Consider the following 25,963-nt stretch of genomic DNA (forward strand, 5'->3'; position numbering starts at 1 on the left):
TAGAAATTCTTCTCTACCATTTTCATCACCTTTGTGCTTATAAGGCCAAAGTATCTTTTTTTCATCAACACCGACACCATAAATCTCATTTTAAAGTACCATTTCATATGTTAAATTAGAAATGGGTAGTAGCAGCCCCGGGACACAGTGTGGTGGTAAAACGCAACAAAGGTTTGAATCTCACGTTTGGTGAGGCGATGCTCATTCTCATGCAGCGAAGATTTAAAACTCATGTTAGATGTTTTTGAATGCCCATAGAGTTTGAACCATCAGTAAAACTAGGCACCTTTCTATGCCCCATTTATACTTCTTATATTTATCTAGTGACCGGTTCGTAGGGTTAGACTATTCACCTCCTGATTTAGTCAGGAAGAGGTAAACAACAAAAAAAAAAAGAAAAAGAAATGGACAGTAGCAAAATAAACCTCGAAGTCATTAGAATTATGGATGATAATACTATCTTCTCTCTAATTGTGAACAATTACTCATTTGAAAAATAGAGTTTGAAAATTGAAAAGAGAAGTAAACTAAATATTTACAATTATTTTTTTTAACAAATTTAATTGTACTCATTTTACACATAATTATCAAAATAAACCGTTAAAGATGACAAGCAACCTACATATTACATTGAACATCTACTGTCAAAACTGTAAATGATCAACATAGTATCTATCTCACACAAATATCACTTTGAGAGAATATTCTTGTAGTAATGTAATTGCATAACCATCTTTCCAAATAGCTTATTTAAATAGATTCCTACTAAAATGACAGTAAATAATCAAACTACACACTCTCTGAAGCACCAAGGTCTCCCCAACGAACGTTGTATTTTGCAGCAAGATAGTGTGCACCTACTGGTCCTCGACTCCCATAAGGGTAGAGCTCAGGGGCGATCTTCTTCTCCTCCAACTCTTTGAGTAATGGAGTGAACAATTCCCAAGCAGCATTGAGTTCATCAGACCGGATGAACAATCGCCGTTCACCCTCAATAGCATCAAGAAGCAACCTCTCATATGCGTCAGGTATCTCTTTAGAGTACCTATGTAAGCCGCCGAAACACAAATAAAACAATGAGACGGAGATTACTAACTTCGATAGATGAGAGAGTAACAACAATAGCCACAACAACCATATATCTATCGAGTTTGGATGACTATTAGTCTTGAAATGAATATTAGAAAAATAGTATGCATGAACCACGATCTCAAGAAGACAACAAAATTGGTAAATATGCATCCAAGTAAAAGCATTGTTAATGTAATAAAGAGAGCTTTCTTTTCCAAAAGAATTAAAGAAATAGATAAAAGTAGTTCATACAAAATATTTCCTTGCAAGAGAATTGATTTTTTTGTACCTTGATGAGTATAGAAGATTTAGATTGCTTCGGTCCAATCTCATCTCCAATCCAGGAACCTTGTTATTAATTTTTAAGTATATAGCCTCATCAGGCTGGACCCTGATGACAAGTTCATTAGTCGCTCGGTCTATGTCAGAACCAAAACTTCGCTTGTAGAGATTGCCTGGGACATGTCGAAACTGAACCCTAATCTCTGCTCTGCAAATAGAATTTTCAGAAACACGCATTATGTCACTTTTTATATGGTGATGTGCATATGAGACGGGCAAAGAGTGCCCAGAAATTGCACAATGACACTTGCAACCTACCCCTTGGTGTGCAATGCTTTCCCAGCTTTCATTAGGAAGGGAACCCCATCCCATCTTGGATTATCTATGAAAAGTGCAGCTGCAGCAAATGTTGGGGTAAGGCTCCCCTTGGGAACAGTCTTATCGTCTGTGTATCCAGGATGTGTGACTCCACCCTTCGTGTGGCTCTTGTATTGTCCAATCACTACATCTTCCAATTGCAATGGCCTCATTGAACGAAGAACTTTCACCTGGAATGTGTGGATTGAGGCATGTTTACTACTATGGGATGAACCACATAGGGAACATCTAAAGTCTGATTTAGGGAAGTAAATTCTAATATCATCACAGCATACCTTTTCATTTCTAATGTCTTCTGCATCTAAGCTAACTGGGGTTTCCATTGCAAATAAAGCTAAAATTTGGAGAAGATGATTCTGCATAATATCTCTGATAATACCATAGTGATCAAAGTACCTGCATGACAGACCGTTTAGTGGAAAGATCCCTTGCACCATGGCAGGAAACTTGAAGGATAATAAAGTCATGTAGACCTCACCCTCCCCGTCCTTCTGTACCAAAATCCTCTGAGAAAATCAGCTGCACATTTCTGATATATTGCCTAGACCATAGAGGCTCAAAAATAAGATTTGAAAATCGAAGAACAGACAAATTCTCAACAAGTTCCTTCCCCAAGTAATGATCAATCCTGAAGAATTAGAGACAGTTGTCAAAAGATAGTTCCAGGATTGGCATACATGAAAATAACACAAGCAATCAACTTGTTACCTAAAAATTTGATCTTCATCTAGGTATTGTTTGAGTCCACTTGTCAAAGCAGCAGATGATTCAGAGTCACGGCCAAATGGTTTTTCAACTATTACCCTGGTCCACCCATTCTTGGAAGAAGCTGATCTGCTTGCAGACTTTGCAACATCTATAAATATGTTTGGTGGAATTGATAAATAAAACAGCCGGTTCGATACCCTCCCAGCCTAAACAGCAAAAAGAAAATTAAAACATGTTACCTCTTCACTGCTAAATGGAACATTTTTTTTCATAAGAACTGCTGAATCAGCATGTATGTTAGATGACAACCAAATTACATCTACAAGCTGTCATCACAAGCTTTAGCAGAAGTAACTAACCACATCATAAAGTATCCAAGTAAAAAACAATAATTACACATACTGAAAATGCTCCTTTCTCTAAAAAGAGTCAAGTCAATGTCCAACCCTGTGCACATGAAATACATGAAAGCAACCAGAAAGATCTTGAATTTAATTAGGCAAAGAAGCAATCCTTTCTGGATCTTGAATACCAGGGAGCATGCTCACACAAGTTGGATAAAGAAAAAGATCGAGGCAAAAGCAATATGAACTATGAAATTTGTTGTCTCCAGTATGGTCAGAATCAAATTATTTCCTGACCTCCAAAAAACAATTACTCCAAGAGGAAAGTTTAATTCCTAATTGATCAGCAGTAGTATGCGATTTGTGGCATGTTTGGAAAACTTGGTCAATCCATATTGATCGGCCAAGTTGAATCAGAATCGGCAAGTGTCGATCTGATTACAGCTGAGAAATAACCCACCTGAGGAAACAAGTGGCATTCGTCAGATTAACAAAAAAAGGTAATGGATCAAAATTGAAGGAGAACTGGAAGAATGATCTCAGTGAGGGGAGGATTTCAACTCAGGAAGCTTTTGGACACCAAACAGACAAGGTCGATGGACATCAGAATGAAGGAAGGAGATTTCTATGTCATTGGTATCCAATTCCATTGGCTGCTATGAGACTTCTATTACAGTGGAGATGACATCACGCTACACAACTACATAATTTTTTTGGGTGATCCAGGCATTCAATTCTTCGAACCGATTAATCCTAGAGATGACCGACCCGTCTCCATAGAAGTTTTCCACCGGCCACCGGGAAGCGTTCAACGTTCTTAGGTTTGTCATCCCATGGAGGAAAATCCCTACAATACGCCACAACTGGGTGGGATTCGAACCTTAGATGCCTAACACACAACTAAACAAGTGTAGCTAAGGAAGATGAAGAAATGAGGCTATATATATATCCATTATTGAATGTTGATATTTTCAGCAATAAATTACAGTAGAAATAACAATAATAACAAATTAGCAACAAGAATTACACTGATAATAATCATATTAATTTCAAATAAGAATGATATCAGATTAGCAATAACCTGACTATTACTTTCGTTATTTAACTAAAAAGATTATTATTAATCTATTGATAAAATTTTTCAGTATAATTATTATTTTTACAATATAATTTATATACCTATTGTTAACAATATTAGTAAAGTTATCTGTCTTATAAACAATAATATAATATGCCTAAGTTAATAATAATATCCTATTACTAATCTGGTAATAGTATCAAACTAACATCAACAAATATTGCCAATATAATTAGTATGATTTATAAATTTGACTATTATTGGAGGAAAAGATGAAGTCGTCACCTTAGCGGTCAACAGTCCTACACTCTCTAGAAGAGGTAAATTACAAGGGGCATTTGCCCTACCACAAACAACCTTTTGCATGGGGAGGTTAGGCACCCAGCGAAGCATTTTACACCGGTTGGGAATTGACCCACGACCTATTGGAGCAACCACCTATGCAGGTACCAACTGCGCCAACCCGTTATAAATTTGACTATTATTGATAAGATATAGTATAAATTTGTTAATAACTTCACAATATTTAAAGTTTTAAACATTAAATATGGTTAACAATAATGATAATAGTATATTTTAGTAATTAAATATCATTTAGCAGTAATTGTCGATCATGTTATTTACTCAATATTATTATTTATAGTAAATGATATTATTTGATTCGGATTATCTTATATCCTAATTATCCAAAAGCGAGATGTTATTGCTTTGACTATCATTAACTTAAATTTTATTTATATTTTTCTATTTTTGATTTTTTTTTTCTTATTGATTACCAACCAATTCTACCATTCCAATAAAGCCAAGTACTGTGTTTTTGAACATACGATATTGAAAAGGATTGTAACAAGCATGATTTGTGTGACACCTATCAATGGTAAGATTCACCAAGGTCCCATAAGTTTTGTCTAATAAATGAACTAAACTCAAATTTCAGTGAAAAAAGTACAATCAAAGAGGAATATTTCATTAACCATAATAAATACAATTTGTACGACATCAAGAAATGATCAGATTCACTAAGCTCCTGAAAGTTTTTGTGTCCAATAGATGAATTAAATGCCAAATTTCATTCTGAGCAAAAGATCTGGAACAATTTTCCTATTTGATAACAAAATATCAAAGAATGTGAGTTCCAGTACTAATTGGATCTGATGAGTGATGACCTTCAATTAAAATTGATATACATATTAGTTAGGTAGTATGTGTTTATAAAGTAGACATTCATCTATTGCCTCTAACTTGTATAGAGAAATATCTCAAGAAACAAGCAGGACAGTCCGGACACCTTTGAAGGTTAATAGATTAGATAAGATGCTGTTATGAAAAGATAGTTAACTCATAACATGGTGGTCTCTAGGTGCAATACCAAAAACCAAGTCCCTGAACATTTAAGACAGGACAGATACTTAAAAACTTGTTGCTAATTTGACCATTTCATACAATAATTGACAAAACTCTGAAATCATAAAGAAACTTAAACATTCTTAAGGATTTTGGGGAGAAGGGCATGCAGCGTTATGCAGAAGTTTGATCACGAAAAGAAATTAATGAATGGGCTTAGAAAATAAAAACAAACAAGAATACTTACCTAATAGTGGCAAAATTTAGCTCTCTTGTGCTGTATTGACCTGAAGGGTGGATAGAGAAGGGGAAGGGATCAAAGGTGAAAAAAGATCAATAGTGGAAGGGAAAGAGGGAAAGAGGCAGACAAGGAAAGGGGAAAGAAAGGGAGAGGAACTCAACTGCAAGCTTGTTGTGTCTAGGTCATGACTCGGGGCATCTGGGCCATGACTCACAGTGCTTTGGCCACAAGCTCATAACAACCTGGCAACAACTGCAAGTTGCCTGGTTGCGACAACCACTCGCAATTCGGAAGTCGCTAGCTTGCCCTACGAGCTCGCTGAGCTGTTGACTAGCTCACATGGGAGGAAGTTGGTTGGTCAGATTTGGCACCGAAGGAAGACATGACAAACAAAAAAGGTGATTGTTGGCTAACCACATTTGGTATCAAGAGGAAGGGAATTTTGTTCCAGCCAATTTTGGCGAATAAGAAAATGAATTAAAAGTGATCTGAAGGATTTAGAATCTGTTATTTCCTTTAGTTTTATACCAAGTAAATGAAGGAAATAATCTCAACTCTTATGCAATCTATTTTTTCCTTTGTCCATATGTTGGAATAACTAGGGCGTTAGGGCATTAAATATATTCTAATCTTCCCCTTTATCCTTTCTTTCATTTGGTCTCTTCTTTATTATAATCATGTTTATGGGTTCATCCCTTCTTTTCTTTCATGGTAGTCAATGTCACTATCAACCATTTCAAAAACTTAGGGTGCGTTTGGTACGCGCGTTTTCCATTTTCATTTTCTGAAAAACGAACGTTTTCTAAAAAATGATGTTTGGTTTGCGTTTTTCGTGCTTGTTTTCTAAAAAAATAGCTAGTGTTTTCTAGAAAAACAGAAAATGACAAAAAGTCGTTTTTTGTTTTCTAGAAAACACACGTTTTCCATAAAACGAAAATGGAAAACGCACGTACCAAACGCACCCTTAGGTATTGTTTGTATCGAATTGGTAAAATTAGTGGAATTAGACTCACCTTGTACAATAACTTCAAAGTCACCCTCGATTATCATTCTCTGTATCAATGTGACTTATTCTATTCTTCTTGATCATTATTAGGTGCCAAGTCCACTTTCATTATCCGGACTTTATGCCTTTGTGTGACAAGTTTTTCTTTTACATTATCACTAATTTTGTGCTTCCATTTTCTTTGACCTTTATTCTTTAAAGGTATACCATAATACTCATTTTTACTTTCTTCTCTTATAATGACTTTGCTTTAATTTTTTAAAATATTAGGCTTACTAATGCCTAAAAGGATTTGAATAACTTTTTATTAGTTCAATCTAAGATACAAATCAAATCATATTAAATCAAATTGAATCATCATAATACTTTAAATTCAAATTTGTATGTGAAAATAGTAGTATATGTAAACTGCAACATAACCTAAATTATAAATTGGGAACCATATGCTCTAACAAATATTGAAGGTGTTTAGTGTTCTGACACCTATATCTCATTAGCCTTATATTCCCACTTCATCATATGATTTGATGTATTTGATAGATAGATCCATAGTTGTACCTTCAACCTTATTTCTCACTTTGTAATATGATCTGACTGATAACTAGATTTTGTCATCAAGCCTCACTTCAGAATACAATGCACTTGATAGCAAAGGTTTCGGACATGGGTGACAGAGATAATAGATTGTATTATTCCATTATGCACACTAAATTCAAGGTCGATCATGTTAGTTCCCCTTTTGATAAGTCTTAATCAATGTGTTTAATATTTGACAATGCATTTAGGCTAGAAGGTTTCGGACTAATGATTTGCTTTTATACTTGTAAGCTTGATTACAATTCTATTTATTTTTTATGTCCATTAACTTCATTTGCAAAGCTTGTTGAAGTGTTTAAAGGGTATATTGAGCTTCAACCTCAACAAAACCATCAAGCTTGAAGATTATTGAAACACACAAAGACCAATAAGTAGTGACTATTGTATCATTTTGGGTTTCTTTCAAGTATTCTTAATATAGTGATGGATGATAGTATCTAGGTAAAAGTGTGTTACCTAGAGAGTGACCCCTTGAAGCCTAATTGGCACTTAATAGTGCTTTTTGAGTAAGTTATATCATACTTACCTCTTTAAGTGTCGAAGTTTACCTACAGATGTAAAGCATATTGATCTATCTAAAAGGCAAAAGAAACATTGGATCATAATATAGTCACAATCACTATACCAACATTGTTGTTTGCAAGGTTAAATTACATGTACAACCAATTTGGTTTACAGATATTTCCATGTATTCATCTAAAAAAAATCTCTATTCCATTTACGGCTAAATTAATCTACTTTACTTACCTTGATTAAATAAGTCATTTGATGGATTAAAGAGGAGAGTTTTGAAAAATATAGGGGTACATAAAATACAAATTAACTATACACAAGGTGTGCACATAATATCCTATTTGAAAAGAAGATTTCCATTTTAAAAATCTAAAGAATCAAGATATCAACTTCTAGCAGATACAAACATTACCTCATGCTCTTTCAGCTTCTTGTCAAGTTCTGCAAAGTTCTCCTCCAAGTCATATTGACCTGAATGATAGAAGCATCGTTTTAGGAATTGTTCCATCTTCTCATTGCAATTCTCTCTGGCAAAATCAGCATAAACAGTTAGCACAATTAAATAATAATTTGAATCCAAACATAAGCCAAATCAGGAAAAAATGCATAAACCGTCCATTACCTTTTATCAATTCTGCATGTAAGTGTTCTGCTAACCATGGTTCTTAGCTCAGCATCAGTCATTTTACTTCGGGCATAACCAAATATAGTAAAGTGCTACATAAAAAAGAATGTAAACAGACATTCAAGTAATGTTAAATACAAGTAGCTCCAAATGGTAAAACCAGACCTTTGGCAGACAATCTTCATAATATAGTGCAAATAAAGCAGGAAATATCTTCTTTTTAGCAAGGTCCCCAGATGCTCCAACCACGGTGATACTAACTGTTGGTTCCCCATCGCTTGGATCAGGACTCACCACATGTCCGTATTCCTGTGAAGGTAAAGCAGAAACACCACCATTTTCTACGGCCTTGGAGGGAGTTTCTTTTGCAGTAGGCACTGGCACGCTGCTAGCTGCAAAATGACCGCAGAATGTTTGTATCTCAACATCAGTAAGTTCAGCCAAAATGAAGACATTGTTCAAGGATGAACTTGCCGTCAATTGGTCAAAAAAAGTTGACTGAAATAGGGTTTCAAAAACCATTCATTAATTAATATATACAAAGAAGTCTAAAATTTGGAGTAACTCGGAGCGCAACACAGGGATCCAGCAACAAACAAAAAAAAAACAAGTAGGACGCCTACCATCTTGCTTGCAGGTAACTCTTAATTTCCATCGGTTCGCGGAAGCGCTGGCCACCCGTCCCACAAGAACCCTTCTGGGAACTGGTCTGAGCCGGCCAGACGATCTGAGAGAATCGGCGGCCGCCGCGGCGGTGGCGGAGGAAGAGGGGCATCTGGCAGCGGAAAGGGCCATGTCTCCACCTCCGGATCCGTGTCAAACTGGTTAGCGCTACGGAGGAGAAGAGACGACCAGGGCGAGATTTTTAAAAGGGCGACGAGCGTTTGCAGGGCGACGGCATCAGAAGCAGCGGAGAAAGTCCGATGCAAATTGGACGCAGATCTCCAGCTCGTGCTGGGGGATCTCCAGTTCTTATCAACGGCTAGCGCTTCACGGGGAGAGTGGATCTCTCGTTCATCTGCGGACCCCGCGGAATTGGACGGCTGATATCGGGTCATTCCACGCGGACAAACAGGGGACTGTTGCAGGCCACCCTTGGAATCATCGAAGGGCTGCTTTGTTGGTTAATTCGATCCTGCCTGTACAGGCACTGGCCCAACCTCTCACATTGGGATGGTGGGACCCACACTTAAGTAGTGGGTCCCACCATCTCATTGTGAGAGGTTGGGGCAGTACCTGTACAGGTAGGGTGAAATTTACCTGCTTTAGGATTATGGAGGAATTTGGGGGACCGGAAGGGACAAAATAACACACAACAGCGATTACCGTTAATTGTTTTTCCTTATTTGAATAAATTGTATGAATAGATTATAGTTCTAACGACGAAGAATCGACGATAAATCCAAGAATTATGAATAAATTTTATTTGACATTGTATATAATAAGAATGGATCATGACCTAATTATTTAAGTATAATGATATTTAAATAAATATGTAAATGATAGAGTAGTTTGATATACATATATATTTATTATGATTTGCCTCGTGGTTTGGTTGAGTTGATCATCACATATAAAATTATCAAATCAATCGAGCAAGGGTCACATGACGAAATACCCTCCCATGATTTATAAATTTTTGTATGTATTTATTATGGAAAGAAAGTGTGGCATTTATTTTTATCAATTTTGCTTATTCAAATCCGATAGCTCTCTATTTAGAATTGTGATCAAAGACACCCAACTCAATTACTGCTCATAATACTCACTGTACCAACCTTTTAATGACCTCATGTAACATGAAATATTCTCATGAGAAATATTCATAAAAAGGTTTTCCATTTAATTTTATCCTCTCAACCTATTCCAGCCAAATAATATGGATGATCAAATCATAAGTCAATGAACTCATGACATGCACGTGCTCCAGAGACTATTGACGAAGGAAATGAAAATATCTTAGATGCACTCAAAGAGAGGGTTAGGATGACACTAGGGATGGATCCTGACAAGCCACTCCGACACTCAAATTATGATTTTCTTAAGGTAGTATGTCGAAGGACAAAGATTAAGAAGAATATAACCTTATGAAGTTGAAGAGAAATCAGAATCCCTTGTCATTATCTTCTTGAGTGTCTATGTAGTTGTCAAGAGAACATCTCTATGTCGACCAAAATATCATCATTATAGGAGCTTGTGAGGAGAACAGATCCTACAGTCGTTAGTTGTCTCCCCATTTATCCAGTGGCATGTGTCAATAGGGGATGTATAAGGGACAAGATTTGACAACATCATGGTCACTCCTTCATTCTTAAGATGTCATACATCTTGGAATATTCTTAGTTACTGTCAGGAAGCCCGTGTAAGGCATATGCCCATCTTGAGAGTAAAAAAGTTGACGTCAATGTGAAGTAACCTTGAGAATAAACAAAGTTAGGATCCGAGACCGAGATTAAGAGGATGTCGAGATTAATGCTGAGAGAGGGTGTCGACAACCGAGGTTGGGACAGAGATGATGTAGGCGATTGAAGTCGAGATTGAGAGATGGTGTTAGGACCTGGGTCTTAGCTAGGGTAGATGTTGGGATTGGGAGCTGAGACAAAAATGATGTCGGAGATTGAAGTCAAGACTAAGAGATGGTATTTGTTGGGACCGATTATGTAGCTAGAGAGGGGGGGTGAATAGCTCGGCGCGATCTCGTGCTCGTCGTTGCTTGTTTCTTCAAGGATATGCAGCGGAAAATACAAAGAAACACACTCAACGCTAACACTAGGGATTTACTTGGTATCCACCTCAAGAAGAGGTGACTAATCCAAGGATCCACACACTCACGCACCCTCCACTAATAAAACACTCTTTTATGGTAATTACCAAAGGTGGAGAAGCCCTACAAGTTCACACTACAAGAAGAAAAGGAAAGGGAATAAAATACAAGCAAAAGCTTACAAGTTTGCACAAGAAAACCCTAACCCTAGATTTCTTCTTCTTGCTGTAGATCCGCCTCTTGACTTGGAAGACCCTCCAAGAACTTCAAGAACTAGCGGTGAGAACTCTGTGGAGAACCTCTGTGAAGATCTGTGCTCGCTGGAGAAGAAAGCCGTGAGAGTTGTCGACGAAATCACACGCCAACGTCTTTATCCAGTGCCAACGGTCGGATCCCGATCGATTGGATTGCTCCCAATCGATCAGGGAGGCTTTGGATCGATCGGTTGATCGATCCAGAGCGCCTCTGTGCTCCTGGGAATCGCCTGGATCGATCGGTGGGAATCGCCTCACCAAGTGTCCGGTCAGTCCTTTTGACCCACTTGGACTTTTCTCCTCGTGCCAAGTATCCGGTTAATCCCTTTGACCTACTTGGACTTTCCACCTCGTGCCAAGTATCCGGTCAATCCCTTTGACCTACTTGGTCTTCTCAATACCAGATGTCTGATCAAAACTTCATCCATCTGGATTTCCTGTGCCTGACTTCACTCACCAGGATTTTCCATACTGCATAGCTTCACTCACTAGGTCTTTCACCTGGCTTCACTCACCAGGACTTTCCATACTACCTAGCTTCACTCACTAGCTCTTTCACCTGGCTTCACTCACCAGGACTTTCCATACTGCCTAGCTTCACTCACTAGGTCTTTCACCTGGCTTCACTCACCAGGACTTTCCATACTGCCTAACCTCCCAGTTAGGACTTTTACCTGGCTTCACTCACAAGGATTTTCCAGTCAAGTATCCAGTCAACCTTGACCTACTTGACTCTCCTTCATAATTTCACCTCATGAACAATTGCTCCTGTAATTTCCATGTCTTGTCTCCATGTATTGTCAAATATTGAAACACAAACATCAAGACTCGAGCTTGAACCAATTCAAGCTCAGTCAACCAGGTCAACCTTGACCTAGGGAATATTGCACCAACAGTATTGGGATATGGGGCTTTGCCAGAAGGGAGGTCGGGATTTGTGCTAAGACAGGAGCTATGATAACTAACTTGCCCTTGGTCAGCTTTGCATCCCTGGAAGGAGTGAATTGGGCTCACTAGACACAACTTGAGTTCCTTCTATGATGAGTTTGACTTTAACTGACAACTCATCATGACTTTCTATCATACGGGACATATAGGAGTGCAGAACTCTACCGCACTTCAAGCCTCTCCTTCAAGTATAGTCAAAGAATGCTTAGTTCGACTGATTGGACTGTGATGAGATGTCATTTGCTTCTTGAAGTTATCTTCTCAGAATGTTGAGATGAGGCAGTTGCATTTTACTGGGATAGCTAGCCAAGTATTGGTTATTGGGAAAAGAAAACCTCATATTTAATGTATGTGATATGTGAGATCGTGTTCATGCTAATGATTGGCGCCCTATATCGCAATAATAAGTGACATGTGATATCCACCTCAGGCCATGGGAACACCTTACTATATTAAATGCAACGACATGAGATGGTGTTACTGTTGACGCAACCTTGGATATGATGGTGGAGGCACGTTGGTGCCTATTTAATCTTTGCATCCGATGGTAGCGTTTGAACTGTCTCGAGGATCGATGTGTCACCTCGTAACCTAGCACTGTTGTGTTGGATCGAGAAAGGCGACAGGCGTAGGGGGTGAATCTCGTTCATTTGAAGTCTTTTCTTTTCATAATAATAAAAACAAAAAGAGTTAAGCGGCAGAAATAAAAACAAATATCGACAAAAGGCAAGTCTCTTTTTTTTTACTTGGTTCGGAGTCCAGCCGACTCCTATTCTAAGACCCGTGATCTTTGATCACTTTCGTTGGACAATACACTAAATGATGAAATGGTACAAGTATAAATATAATGTCCAAGTAGAATAAAGATACCGACAACATAGAAATGAAGATGCAGCTTGGTTGACGGTGAGATTTCCGACATCATAGTAATAGGAGCTTGCACACGTAGTAGAATTACGAATAGAATGAGGTATTATGAAGAATTGTTATCTCGACTCGAACCCCGAGACCTTCTTTTACAGACATCGTTCGGTCGATTGAACCTCCTATCAGTCGACTGAACTCTGTGCCCGTCCTTGTTTGCCACGATCTGATCTGTCTGATCCCGTAAATTATGCTATGCAGTCAACTGATCCAGCTGATTGGTCGACTGAACCTAAATCTTACCACTTCTGTCTTGATTTGATATGATCCAATTTATCACTGACATTTACCAAAATTAGATCAGTCGACTGAATCATCTATTTGGTCGACCGATACGCTCGTGTTTTTAATTTTGTTGAACTAGATCATAATTATGCCACGTTGACTGAATTTGTCAACTGAACTGCCTATTTGATCATCTGAACCAACTCAAACTTTATTCAATCTATTAAAAAAAGTTAGCATAATAATAATATAATAATAGTCCTGTAAAACAGAGTTAGATAGATATATAAGTGCATGAATGAGACAGTTAGGACTGTCTTGATCTCAACTTAGAAAACTTCGTTGGTTTCTTCAATTGGATCAGTGCCTAAGGTTTGTCTCTACTAGGACACGACCTCACCGCATTCCCTCTAGGAACCTACCTCACTCACCTTCCAAGCATCTGATCCTCTAGACCTGTTTAGACTTTCTCTGCTAAGTGTCTGATTGTCTAATCCACTAAGACTTTTTCTGCAATACTAAATTAGCACAACAATAATAATAGTAATGCAAAATAGTGCTCGTAAAATTATACTTAAGTTTACCAAAATCTACCGATCTGGTTGATTGTGCACGGTCGATCAGAAACCATCTAGTCACACATGCTTGGAGTTTTCTCCTCCAAAACTTCTTACTACCTAGGGTTACCTCCCTTAGGTACATAGGGTTACCTTCCCCTAGGGTTCCATTGTCTGGCTTCACTCACCAGGATTTTCATCGCCTAGATTCACTCACTAGGACCTGTTTCACTCACTAGAACTTGCACTTTGCTTAAAGTTTATTCCTCCAAGACTTCTCATTACCTAGGGGTTTCCTCTTTACCTAAAATTACCTCCCCTTAGAATTTTCCTTTTTTACCTAAGGTTACCTCTCCTAGGGTTTTCTCCTGTCGAATATCAGGTCACCTTGACCTTCTTGGACTTGCTAGTTACTCAATAGATTATTCACCACTTGTAGTCACTTAGTAGACTACTCACCACTTGCAATTACTCGGTAGACTACTCTCCACTTGTCAGTCATTTAGTCAACCTTAACTTAATTAGACTTCTCAATTGACTATATCAACCTTGATCAAATTTCATTAAACATATTATCAAACAAACATCAAAATCCTGGAGGTCGATTGCATCAATAATCTTCTCATTTTCGATATTTGACAAATATGTTTAAGTTAGGATGATTACTTAACCCAACTTATCAAGTAAAAAAAGTTAGCTTTCTAACTTAAACTCCTCTTCTCTCCCTCTTGTCATCTATCAAAAAGAAACTTATATAAATGTCTTGATTTTTCTAATGTATTCCTTAAGTTTTGCACTAACAATAATATCTTCGTTATCCTCTTGAAAGATAATTTTTAATTTTGAAGAACTCTTTTCAAACATAATTTTAAATGTAAGTTAAAAGATTTTACAAAATAATTTTAAAAATATTTTCAAAATATATTTTCCAAAACATAATAGTATTTTAAAAGAAGATATAAATATATTTTTTAAAACATTTTCTAAAATATAATTTTTCAAAATGTTTTCAAAAGAATGATGAACTATGTTTTCAAAAGAGAATATTTGAAGATAAATTTTTTAAGATATATTTTTTAAAAATATTTTATTTGGAACCACTTTTTCAAAATATATCTTTCAATATGAACTCCCTCTTAACCTGACATTCTATATCCTTATTACTCATAAGGAAGAAATTTATATATGTCTAAGGGATTAAGAATTCATGATTAACTTAAGGGTCTAAAAGCTTAGGTGTTGGTCAATAAAATATTTTTAATTTACTTTTCCTAGCATCTCACCCACTCTAGAATTTCAAACATAGTAATTCCACATTTATGTGAGGTGATTTATTGAAAAGTTTAGATTATTTTTGAATGTTAAACAATTAAGTAGAATTTTAATTAAGTTAAATCTTATTAATTAATTATGGAGATTAAGTTATTAATTAAGTATTAAAAATAATTAACTTAATATTAATTGATGGTTAATTTTGAATTATTAAGTTAAATTTAATGAAGTTGATTTTAGATTAATTAAGTTAATTTGGAATGACATTTAAATTAAGTTAAAATTAATTAAGGATTAAAATTAATTATGTGGATTAAGTTGTTAATCAGCTGATTAATTAGTTAATTTAAGAGTTGCTTCTATTTAATTTTGGATTAAGTTAATAATTATTAATTACGAATTAAGTTTAAAATTAATTAAGTTAAAAATTATTGATTGAATAATTTCAATTATTAAGTTTTATTGTTAAAGTTAAATAATTAATTAAGGATTAATTTAAAGTTAATTAAGTTGATTTTTTATGTTAATGATTTAAATAAATTTAATTAGTTTAGATTAAATTAAACTTCATTAATTTAGTATTAGTAAATAATTATCAATTTATTAATTAAGAATAATTGATTCATTAATTATTGATTTCAAGTTTAATTAGATTAATTGATTAACTTGGAATTAATTGAATTAGGTTATTTTAGTTGATTTTATTTGGTTTCCAATTAATTAGAATTAAGATTAACAAAATAGATTAATTAATTTTCATAGTTAATAATTAATTAATTAAGTATAAGATTACATTTTCAAATGATAAAGACAAGTTGATAATTAGGTTAGATTAATTATGAGTTATTAATTATGAATTATTTTAAGTTTTGATTAAATTAAGTTGTTTGTTTTGGATTATTAATTAATTTATGTTAATTAATTTTTGGATTCAAAAAAAAGTTGGTAAATTATTTTTATAATTAAAATTGATTTCAGATTATTAAGGTTGAATAATTAATTAAGTTTCAATTAATTAAGATTATGTTTTTTTAAAAAAAATATTATTAGTTAAATAAATTAGTTGATTTATTATTATTTTGAGATAAATTTATTTAGGATTAACGTAATTAATTTTCAAATGAATTAAGGATTAATTAAAGTAATTTATTAATAATTAAAGTTTGATTAGAGTAATTAATTAATTAATTTTAAATTTAATTAATTATGATTAATGTTAAATTGTTAAGATTAATTTTGAAAAAGGTTGTTTAACCAGATTTAAACTTAACTTTGGATTCATTAAGAAAGAGTTTATAATATAAATTTTCAGGTTATGGTGAGTCACAAAAGATATTATTAAAGTAACTACATGTCTAGATAAAACTTTTCAAAAACGATCAACCCAAATAACTTAATACTAGGTTTTGGTCTAACTAGCCAATGTTTATGTCACGCCCCAAGAGTAAGAGTGTCCAATCGAAAATCAGACATCACCTCCCCTGTACTGGTGACAATATAAAACAATATACATACATAAACAAGAATATAATATATTCATTAACCCACACGACTGGAACACACATAACCACGCAGTTTATATAACAAAGCCTACCTGACTGAACATAAATCAATAAAATAACTACGCAGTTAATATTCAGCCCACACGACTGTATTAAAAGCACAGTGAAAAAATGAAGAGAAAACCCATAATCCACAACTAAAGTATACTAGCCAATTAGGTTTACACAACCACAAGATCATGATAGCAAAACACCACGAATCAAACTCCAAACACAGACAAATTCATATAATACTAAAACTGCTGAATACTAAAAATACAAGTAAAGTGGAAATAAACCCGATAAATGTCCTCAGATATGATGTGGGAAGTGGGACCGGTAGTCGGGACTCTCCAAGCATCCATAATTCATCTACCTACTACCTGGCGAAAGAAAAATCAATTTGTGGGGTGGTGAGTATTAGAACTCAGCAGGTAAAGAAAGATAGTGCATGAACATAATATACAAATAGAAAGTGAGCCAAGAGTATACAGTCTCATAAGAGGAATAGTAGATACTAAAACAAAATCATAATAAATGCTTATACCTGAAACCATATCCTAGGCTAGTAATAGAAAGTCAGAAGTAGTACTAATCTGCTACAGTACTGCTCATAACTACAGAGGAAATATGTAAGGTATATACAAACATCTAATAAGTAAACCAAAGACTAAACACTTACAATGAGGATATATCTCAACATTAGCCAGCATAGCAGCATAAGTGAGCAACAACAGTAAGTAAGCAATAACAGCATATGTAAACAGCAGCAGCCAAAGCAAGTATAATAATAACGTATGCACGGATGGTCACTCCCACCCACCTCTCTACACCATGACCCCTGTATGGTCGAGAGGTCGGGTCAGTGACAGACTGTATACCACTCCAGCTACCACTCTCTCGAGAGGCCGAGGGGGCAGTTGCATAGTAGCTAACTAGCTACATCTGCGATGGGGGTCCCTGTTGCCCGCAACTCCAACTATCACTACCTATGAGTGACCGAGTGGAAGCATGACAGGACAAGCGGCATCAACTCTAGCTACCACTCTCTCAAGTGGCCGAGGATGCGACCTTGGTCAACGACTCTCTCGACTGCAAGGGAGAATTGGTCGTTGACATGCATGCCATGATACGATGCGCTAAATGCAATAGTCATCATACAAATATAAGAAGAAATTAGGTATGCTACACATGCTCAATACGGTACATAAACAAACAATAGTCATCATACCAATATAAGTAAAAATTAGGTATGCTACATGAAGCCAGCATGTTCAATATAGTATATAAATAAACAACAATCAAAGCATACAAACATGGTATCAAGTATCTGCTACTTATCATGGACAACAACAAGAGACTGTATAGATATAGAAACGAATATCTCAAAGATCACGTGGAAGTATCAAGCGCAGGAAAAATAAGAGTGGAGTCAAGGTAAAATAGTCCTTATCCAAAAATAGTTCATGCACAAAGTTCAAAGAACTATAGAATGAAGGTAAGAAGTACCTGCCTTTAACTGTAGATCGTGCTAAATAATTGTAACGACCCGCCTCCTACTGACTAGGCTGCGAGGCCGGACCGTTACGTTATGCTGTGCTAAACTACTATTACGGAAATCTGGATCTATTAAAATTTTGCTAAGCTGATTACTGTACAATCTGAACTTAACATTCTAGGTGTACCTAGGAGTTGTACACATGCTAGGGAAGAGAACCTATGCCTCTTGGATGACCTGCTAGTTGTAATCAGGGATTTCAATCGATCCATGGATCGATTGGCCTGTCGGATCGATCCAGCTTGATACTGGCATGGAAACAACCCTCTGGATCGGTCAGCTGACCGATCCATAAGCTGTCGCTTCTGTACGCAGCTGGATCGGTCTACCGACTGATCCAGGAGTGCACTGATCGGTCGGCAGACCGATCCAGTGACTCACTGATCGGTCAGCTCGACCGATCCAGTGGCTCACTGATCGGTCAGCTAACCGATCAGTGAGCTTCGTTCTCCTCTGTTCGCATCTGGATCGGTCGGCTGACCGATCCATAACAGGCGCCAACTCTCTGTTCGCGCATGGATCGGTCAGCTGACCGATCCAGTGGTACAACTCGACCCTGATCGGTCTTTAGACCGATCTGGGTTCTGATTTCGCACTGAAACTACTGATTTCAGCACTATTTCGTGCCTCAATCACATGTAATATTCTAAGATGGCTAGGAAACACTCTAACAATGACAACTAACATTCTAACATCATATATTTAACATTCTAAGCATAATCTAAAGCATGGTTCGTTAGCTCATGGCGTTTAACATGCTAACACAAAGAGTAATAGAAATACTAAAGTTCATATGCTTAATTGAAATTGCTGGATCCCTAGGATCTTTATTCCATGTTCCATCCACACACATCCTCATCATTGCATTGACCTCCAGCCTCCGCTAGTCCATCTTTCCTTTACCCTTATCTGCAGTATAAGGAAAATAGAATCTGTAAGCTTAAAGCTTAGTAAGAAACCAACTACCTCACAAAACATGCATACGATGCTAATGATGCTTTCAAAACATGCTATTTAAAACATATGCTGAACATATAAAACATGGCATGGCATACAATCATCCAAACATGTATAACGAACTGAACATAGAGTTATCATGCATATTCACGGGGAAAAACTAAGCTGGAGCATGATACTGAAACTAAGCTAAAACTGATCTTAAACTATAATCACTTAATTAGTTTATGAGTTTGAAAGCTATTATCATAATAAGTGAAAATACATAATCATGTTGTTGTTTGGGCCCGACAACTGTACGTGCTGTGCGCGCATCCCTAACTAGACCCGGGTTTGCAAGTCCCGAATTTAGTAGGGTTACTAGGTTGTCTGAACCTAGGGACGACTGTGGGAGTCCAACCCAATGGATATCTGATCCTGTACAATGTCACTGAAAATAAAATAATGGTATAGGCTGAATTTACTTATCTTGCTATTACCAGGTTATCTGAACCTAGTGCTAGGTTGTCTGAACCTAGAGGCGACTGTGGGAGCCCACCCATTGGACCGTAGTCCCATGAAAGCTGTAGTAAGGCTAACTAAGCTATTTTAAATGCTCCCATTGCATCTTCTGAGCTATCAAAAATGCCCAAGTTGCATTTTTCTAAGCTAGTCATTTAATCGAACACCTAGTGTGCTTTAACTCCCCTCTCTATTAGGGAGACTACCTTTAGGCACCCAACAGCATCTAAACCTCCAACTGAAGGGGGAAAGACGTGTCCGGCCCATCTAAAGGTACTCACTAAATCCCTAAACCTGCGAGGAGGGTTAAATACACCCTACGTGTCGAAAAATCTGCATATAACTAAACTAATGCATAGAAAAACAAACGAAAGCTACTTATACTGCAGGTGAGGGGTTTCTTACCTCGTACGCTAATTTCCTTACAATTCTATTCGTTAGAATTCTGGTGGAGACGACTTCTCGACGATCTTCTCGCGTCTAAGCGTTCCCCTCGCGAAGGAGAGCGTCCTCGTGTCCGAGATGTCACCGGAAGGCACTCCTATGGCCCTAGGGATGAAACCCTAGGCTTGCTTAGGAGTTGGCGCCGAGAGAGGGAGGAGAGGGAGAGGTGGCGTCGGTGAGGTTAGGGTGAAGGAGAAGTTGCCGAACCAACACAAAAATAAACAAAACCCCACTTAAATTTTCTATTTATATTAAGTGGGTATTTCGACCCAACTTAAACTTAAATATAAACGTTTCCCTTTCCTTTCAGCACGGCCCTGCTGGGTTCAACTGGTTACTAACATTATCCGTAAACTGTAGGTCTCGGGTTCAATTCCCGCTTAGGCCGTTTTTCGCTTATATTTATTTTTGCTACTTCCGCTACTCTAAAAATTCCGGAAAAATATCTAAAAATTCCAGAAAAATCATACTATATTTCTAAAATAGTTTTGAGAATTTTCGGGGTCTACCCCATGACAATCTTCTTTCCCCCCTCTTCCTGATGTAAAAGAACTTCATCAATAATCAGTCTTTTCTGATTATTACAACAGATTGCTTGGTCACCGCTTTTCTATTCATGAATGGATACGTAGTGATCTTCTATACCTTTTTGGCCTGATCCCTATTCAAAAGAGATTACAATGTTTCTTTGGTAAGTTTTGACATCTTAATTAGTCACTTAATTACTAACTAAAATACTCTTTTATTTATTGTAGTGGATTCTGTATTCAGAGCTCTGGTTGACAAGGAAATCAACCTAGAAGAGGAGGCATTACTGGCCAAGGAACGAGAGCTCAATGCGAAGCTTAATGCCGAGCTAGCTCAACCTTCTCATACACCTTTGTCTGAACCCTCTATCCAACCCGCGACCGCTTCTAGCTCTCACACCATTTCTGGGGGGGGGGGGGGGGCGTCCATAAATTTACCTCCCTTGCCAGAGGACACCCCTTTAGAGCTACAAGAGCAGACACTGAAAGTTACTCCTACAAGGAAATGCCCTGGGCGAAGGTTAACCTTAGCACCCCTCTCCAAGAAATAGGCTATTTCTGTTCTTGAAGATATGGCTATAGGAGATATTCAAACCACTTCTCCTGAACCTACCCTATCTTTCTTATATCCTATTCTCACTTCCCCCCTATTCACCCACAGGAAGACCCTTCCATTCAAAGTGTTGGCCCCGATCCTGAGTTTGTTATGTCCTTTCCAGAATAAATTCCTTTACCTAATGAAGAAACCTAGGATCCTCCTTTTCTTCTCTTCTCTCCTCCTTCACTTCACACTTCTTTATCGTCCTCCTCCACATCTTTTTCCACCCTTCCAATATTATTCTCTTTAACTTCTTTCACATTAGAGGTTGACAAAACTTGTCACCTCTATTTATGCAATAAGTTTTCTAGAAACTAGTAACATCCCTTCATTCCATTATTTCTTCGTTAATGTATTCTAGTAATAATTTCCCTTTTTATAGCGTTGGGTCATTAATATGAGTGTGGCCTATCAATTATATAATTTAGCTCAAGAAAATGACACATTGAGGCAACAAACCTCCTGAACATCTTCTTCTCATGCTTCTAGAGAACTATTCGAGTTATCCACCTAGCTACAGGAGACTCGTAAACTTCTTGAGGTAGAATCTAAGAATCTGAGTGAATGGAAGGCCTCTGCAGAAAACTTTGAGTCTCAAGTTAAATCAAAGACTAACCTTTGCACTGAACTGACATCCAAACTAGATAAGTATACCGCTGAAAATGCTCAATTATCATCTCAGTTGCAAGTGCTGAAGGATGCTCATGCTTTAGAATTGGCTATTAAAGTCTCTGATTTACAATCTAAGGACTCTAAGTTAGACTCTCTACATTTATCCCTAACCACAGCTCAGGCAGATATTTCCTCTAAAGAGTCTGAATTGAAAGCTTCTCAAGATACTCTGACGGATTATCAAGCGGGTGAAGATGACCGATTTGAAAAGAGGAAAAGATTACTATTAGAGTCTCCTGAATTCAATGCTCCTATTGTTGCTTTGATCACCAAGGCTTTCACTCATGGGGCTAAGGGGGCTATAAAGCAACTAAAGGAAAAAGGATATATAACTTCTGACCCTCCAGCTAATTTCCTTGATCGTCGAAGATTGCTTGATACCATACCTTCTGATTTGTTTCCTAAGCTGATCTATTTTTTTTATTTAATTTTCAACATGTTTTTGTGATGTAGAACAATTCTGAATATTAACCTTTTCTTAAGATGTTCTATCTATTTGCACAATTTGTTTCTATCCTTATCGTTGAGTACCTAGAAATTTACATACTTAGATGAAGTTATGTTAATTTTAGTTAATTTGATTTCATTATTGAAGGGTTAAGTTACTATTTTTAATTAGAATTGACATTCATTTATGTTTTAACATTCGCTTGGATTTGTTTCATTATTTTTAGGGTTATCTTTTATTAATCTTCCACAAGCAGATTATCCTTATTTTAATCTATACATTATTTCTTGATAACAACTTTGGTCTGCCCTTTACCGGCCGACCAAGTTCACTTATGTATTTAATTTACTCGGACTTAATACTCGATCGACCCTTTATGATCGGTCAAGTTTATACCTATATATATACATATATCTCAGATTAAACTTCGAACCCGATCGGCTAGTAATGGCTAACTGAGTTTACACACACACACACACACACACACACACACACACACACATTTTGGATTAGCCTTAAGATTCAATCGGTCAATAATGGCTGACCGAGTTTATAATACTAGAATCGTATAACTTTTATAAATATTTAGCCTTTCTTGGGATTTTGGAACCTTTAAGTTTAAATTTGGTAGTGGCTTTAATATCTTGGGAATGTGATCTTTTGTATCGGTTATCAATACTATTTTCCTATTGGTGACACGTGTGTCCATGGCGTTTGAAATTTACCTATCTTATTATGTCCGCCGCCTTATCAACCCATCCAACGATTCCTCTTTAACCCCATTTTTTTCCTCACCTTGATCTAACCTTCCTACTTAAAACACCCTTTTCGATGCCCTGATAAGACTTTTAAAGAGAAAAAAGAGGAAAATCCCTAACACTTCGTCTTTTTCCTCCAGTGTGCATATTTCTTATTCTTTGCCTTCCCCTAGCTGTTCTTCTTGTTCCTACTAATCTTTCAATGTCAACCTTCGATGAGTGGTATACTCAATTCTCTTCCAAATTTACAGTACAGGAGGCCTATGAGCTTCAATGAAACTATGACTTTCCTCCATACCTAGCCACCCCTACTTCCAAGGATCGCCCTCTTCTTCCTCCTCCAGAGAATGTGACCATCTTCTAGGAACATGCCCTATGTGGGTTCCAGTTTCCTATTCATCCCTTTTTTATTGATGTTAGTAGGTATTTTGACCTTCCCCTGAATCAATTCATTCCCCAATCATTCTCTATTATGGTTGGTTTTATTGTCGTTTCTCGTTTACTTGACTTTCCTTTATCTCCTCGACTATTCCTCCATTTCTTCATTCCTTGTCAAGTGGAAGATAGCCTTTTTAAGTTCCAATCACGCCCTAAAACCACTTTATTCCATAGAATTCCACCTCAAGGAGAATAGCGGGACAATTTCTTTTTTATACATCTTCCTTCTCCTCCACCATATATGATAACCTGGCATCGAAACCTTTCTCTCATTCCCTAATTAGGCAATATTTTTGAAGATCCCATTCTTCATTTTTCCATGGGAAAATTAAAAGGAGCAAAGTTCAATCTGCCTGCCTTAATCACCGAAGGTTTATTATTTGCCTTTGGTCTTAGCCCAGCCGATACAGCCTTGGACGTTCCCTTTGGTAAGATTATTCTCCTTATATATGTTTTTGATCATTTTCATATTGTTTCTAACATGAATTTTTCTTTTTTTTCTAGCTGACGCTATCCTTCCCACTTTCATGTACAAGAATACTCACCTAACAAGAGCAGTCTTGACTAGAATGGGGGAAGACTTATTAAGGGATCGTCGTCTCAATCACCCTTCCTCTTCTCTTGGTTTATTACCTCCATTTGAGCAACCCAAGGAATCATCTGTTAGAGTGTATACTAAAAGCCTAGTTTTTTTGTAAATATTTATATTTGAAAAAAAAGAATCACATTGGTCAATATCTACATTTATATGCTAAGTGTAGTTGTTCAATTGATTTATATTATAGATAACATGGTGTGTGGTGTCATACACAGAAAATCATGTTATCAATTCCTTATAAATTATAAACAGTAGCTCACGACTAAGATGGAAAGGAACAAGCCATTGGAATAATCGTAGTGTAATTAGGTATTAGTGTATTTTGACTAATAAATTACACTAGTACACTCTGAGTGTATTGAGTAGGACCATTTAGGTAAGTTCTTTTTATACTAACTTAATAAAAGAACAAGACCTTAGTTATTATGGAAGTGTGTGCTCTTAATCATAATATAATAACAAGCATATATATTTAGTATTTATTTTTTAACTTATCAAAGGGTGAGATTTAGCTCGATAAATCAATATACCCGATAAGTTGGGAAATGATATTACTTATAGTGTGTGTTGTTGATTATAGAAGGAAATTGTATTCTAGTCATATAGGTTGAGAATATCCCCAGGAGGAGCTCATAAGGATTGTCATGTTAAACCCTGCAGGTGGACTTAGTTCGACATGACAATGAATTTGAGTGGTACTACTCTTGAACTAAGACATTAATTTAAATGAGTTGTCAGTAATTCAATTAATTAGTGGACATTCGATATCTTAAACACAGGGAGACTAATACACTCATGATAAGAAGGAGCCCATAATGTAATTTGGGATTGGTGTGGTAGTGCAATAATAACTCTCTAGTGAAATGAGTTATTATTGATGAACTTGAGTTGTGTGTTCGGGGTGAACACGGGATACTTAAGCTCGTCGGAAGGCCAAAACGAATTTCTCCTCTAGGTCCCTGTCATAACCTCATTAAAGCCTCAAGTCCATCTATATAAAAGCTCATCTTGGTGTCCAAGAAAGGGGCCGACCCAAGGCTTGGTGACCAAGCCAAGGGCCGGCCACCATCTCCTCAAGAGGGCCGACCCTATGCTTGGTGCCCAAGCAAAGGAGGGGCCGACCACTATATTTCAAATTAGGAGGGGTGTTTTGAATTTTTAAAATCTTCTCTTTGTAGATAACTACAAGTTTAAAAGAAGGATTTTAAATTTACAAAACTTTCCTTATTTGAATTAGGCCACATGGTTTAAAAGAAAGTTTAAAAGTTTTAAAACTTTCCTTTTTTAACCATCCTCATGGTTGTTGGAAAAAAGGAATGGAGTTTTAAATTTGAAACTTTTTATTTTTGTAACCATGTTAAAATAAGGAAATTTTAGAAGAGGAGTTTTAAATTTTAAAACTTGGTTTTAATTTTTAAAACTTTCCTTTTTTAACATATACATTAAGAAATTAAAAGAGAGCTTGTAAAATTTTATAAGAGCTTTCATTCTTTGCTTATAAAATTTTTACAAAGTTTTTATTCCTCTTTAAGTGGTCGGCCACCCTTGCTTGGTGCCCAAGCAAGGGGCCAGCCAATCAATTAATCAATCAAAGATTGATGATTGAATCAATCAAGAGGAAAGAAAAGGAAAAATAAAAGGGGAAAAGGAAAAACAAGAGGAAGATTTTAATTTTTGTAAAAAGTCTTTCCTTATTTGCCTTGGGCAAGTAATATAAAAGAAGGAGAGGAGATGCCTCATGAATTAATGTTATTCTTTTCTCTCTTCTCTCTAGTCTTCTCCTAAGGGCCGA

The 25,963-nt window shown here is 36.4% G+C and overlaps 1 protein-coding gene across 1 annotated transcript; it reads right to left on the minus strand.

Annotated features, from left to right (window-relative positions):
* Positions 1-510: 510 nt before the first annotated feature.
* Positions 511-9,132, minus strand: LOC122041113 (glucose-6-phosphate 1-dehydrogenase, chloroplastic-like). The gene is made up of 10 exons (XM_042600700.1): positions 8,811-9,132; positions 8,353-8,579; positions 8,185-8,279; positions 7,975-8,089; positions 2,440-2,645; positions 2,210-2,359; positions 2,007-2,127; positions 1,672-1,901; positions 1,361-1,561; positions 511-1,045 (listed from the first exon to the last, which is right to left on the minus strand). Exons 1-10 carry the CDS (start codon positions 8,980-8,982, stop codon positions 790-792), a joined length of 1,773 nt encoding a protein of 590 aa, XP_042456634.1. The 5' UTR covers positions 8,983-9,132; the 3' UTR covers positions 511-789.
* Between the last annotated feature and the right edge of the window lie 16,831 nt (positions 9,133-25,963).

Source organism: Zingiber officinale, chromosome 2A (genome assembly GCF_018446385.1).
Source record: "Zingiber officinale cultivar Zhangliang chromosome 2A, Zo_v1.1, whole genome shotgun sequence".
Lineage (NCBI taxonomy): Eukaryota > Viridiplantae > Streptophyta > Magnoliopsida > Zingiberales > Zingiberaceae > Zingiber > Zingiber officinale.

What these genes read in the sequence shown, in the direction of transcription:
- LOC122041113 (XM_042600700.1), bottom strand. Translation starts at nt 8,982, where the DNA reads ATGGCCCTTTCCGCTGCCAGATGCCCCTCTTCCTCCGCCACCGCCGCG. An exon ending in AAAGCATTGCACACCAAGGG is followed by an intron (nt 1,562 to 1,671) that starts GTAGGTTGCAAG and finishes TTCTATTTGCAG; the next exon opens with AGCAGAGATTAGGGTTCAGT. An exon ending in AATCTTCTATACTCATCAAG is followed by an intron (nt 1,046 to 1,360) that starts GTACAAAAAAAT and finishes CGGCTTACATAG; the next exon opens with GTACTCTAAAGAGATACCTG.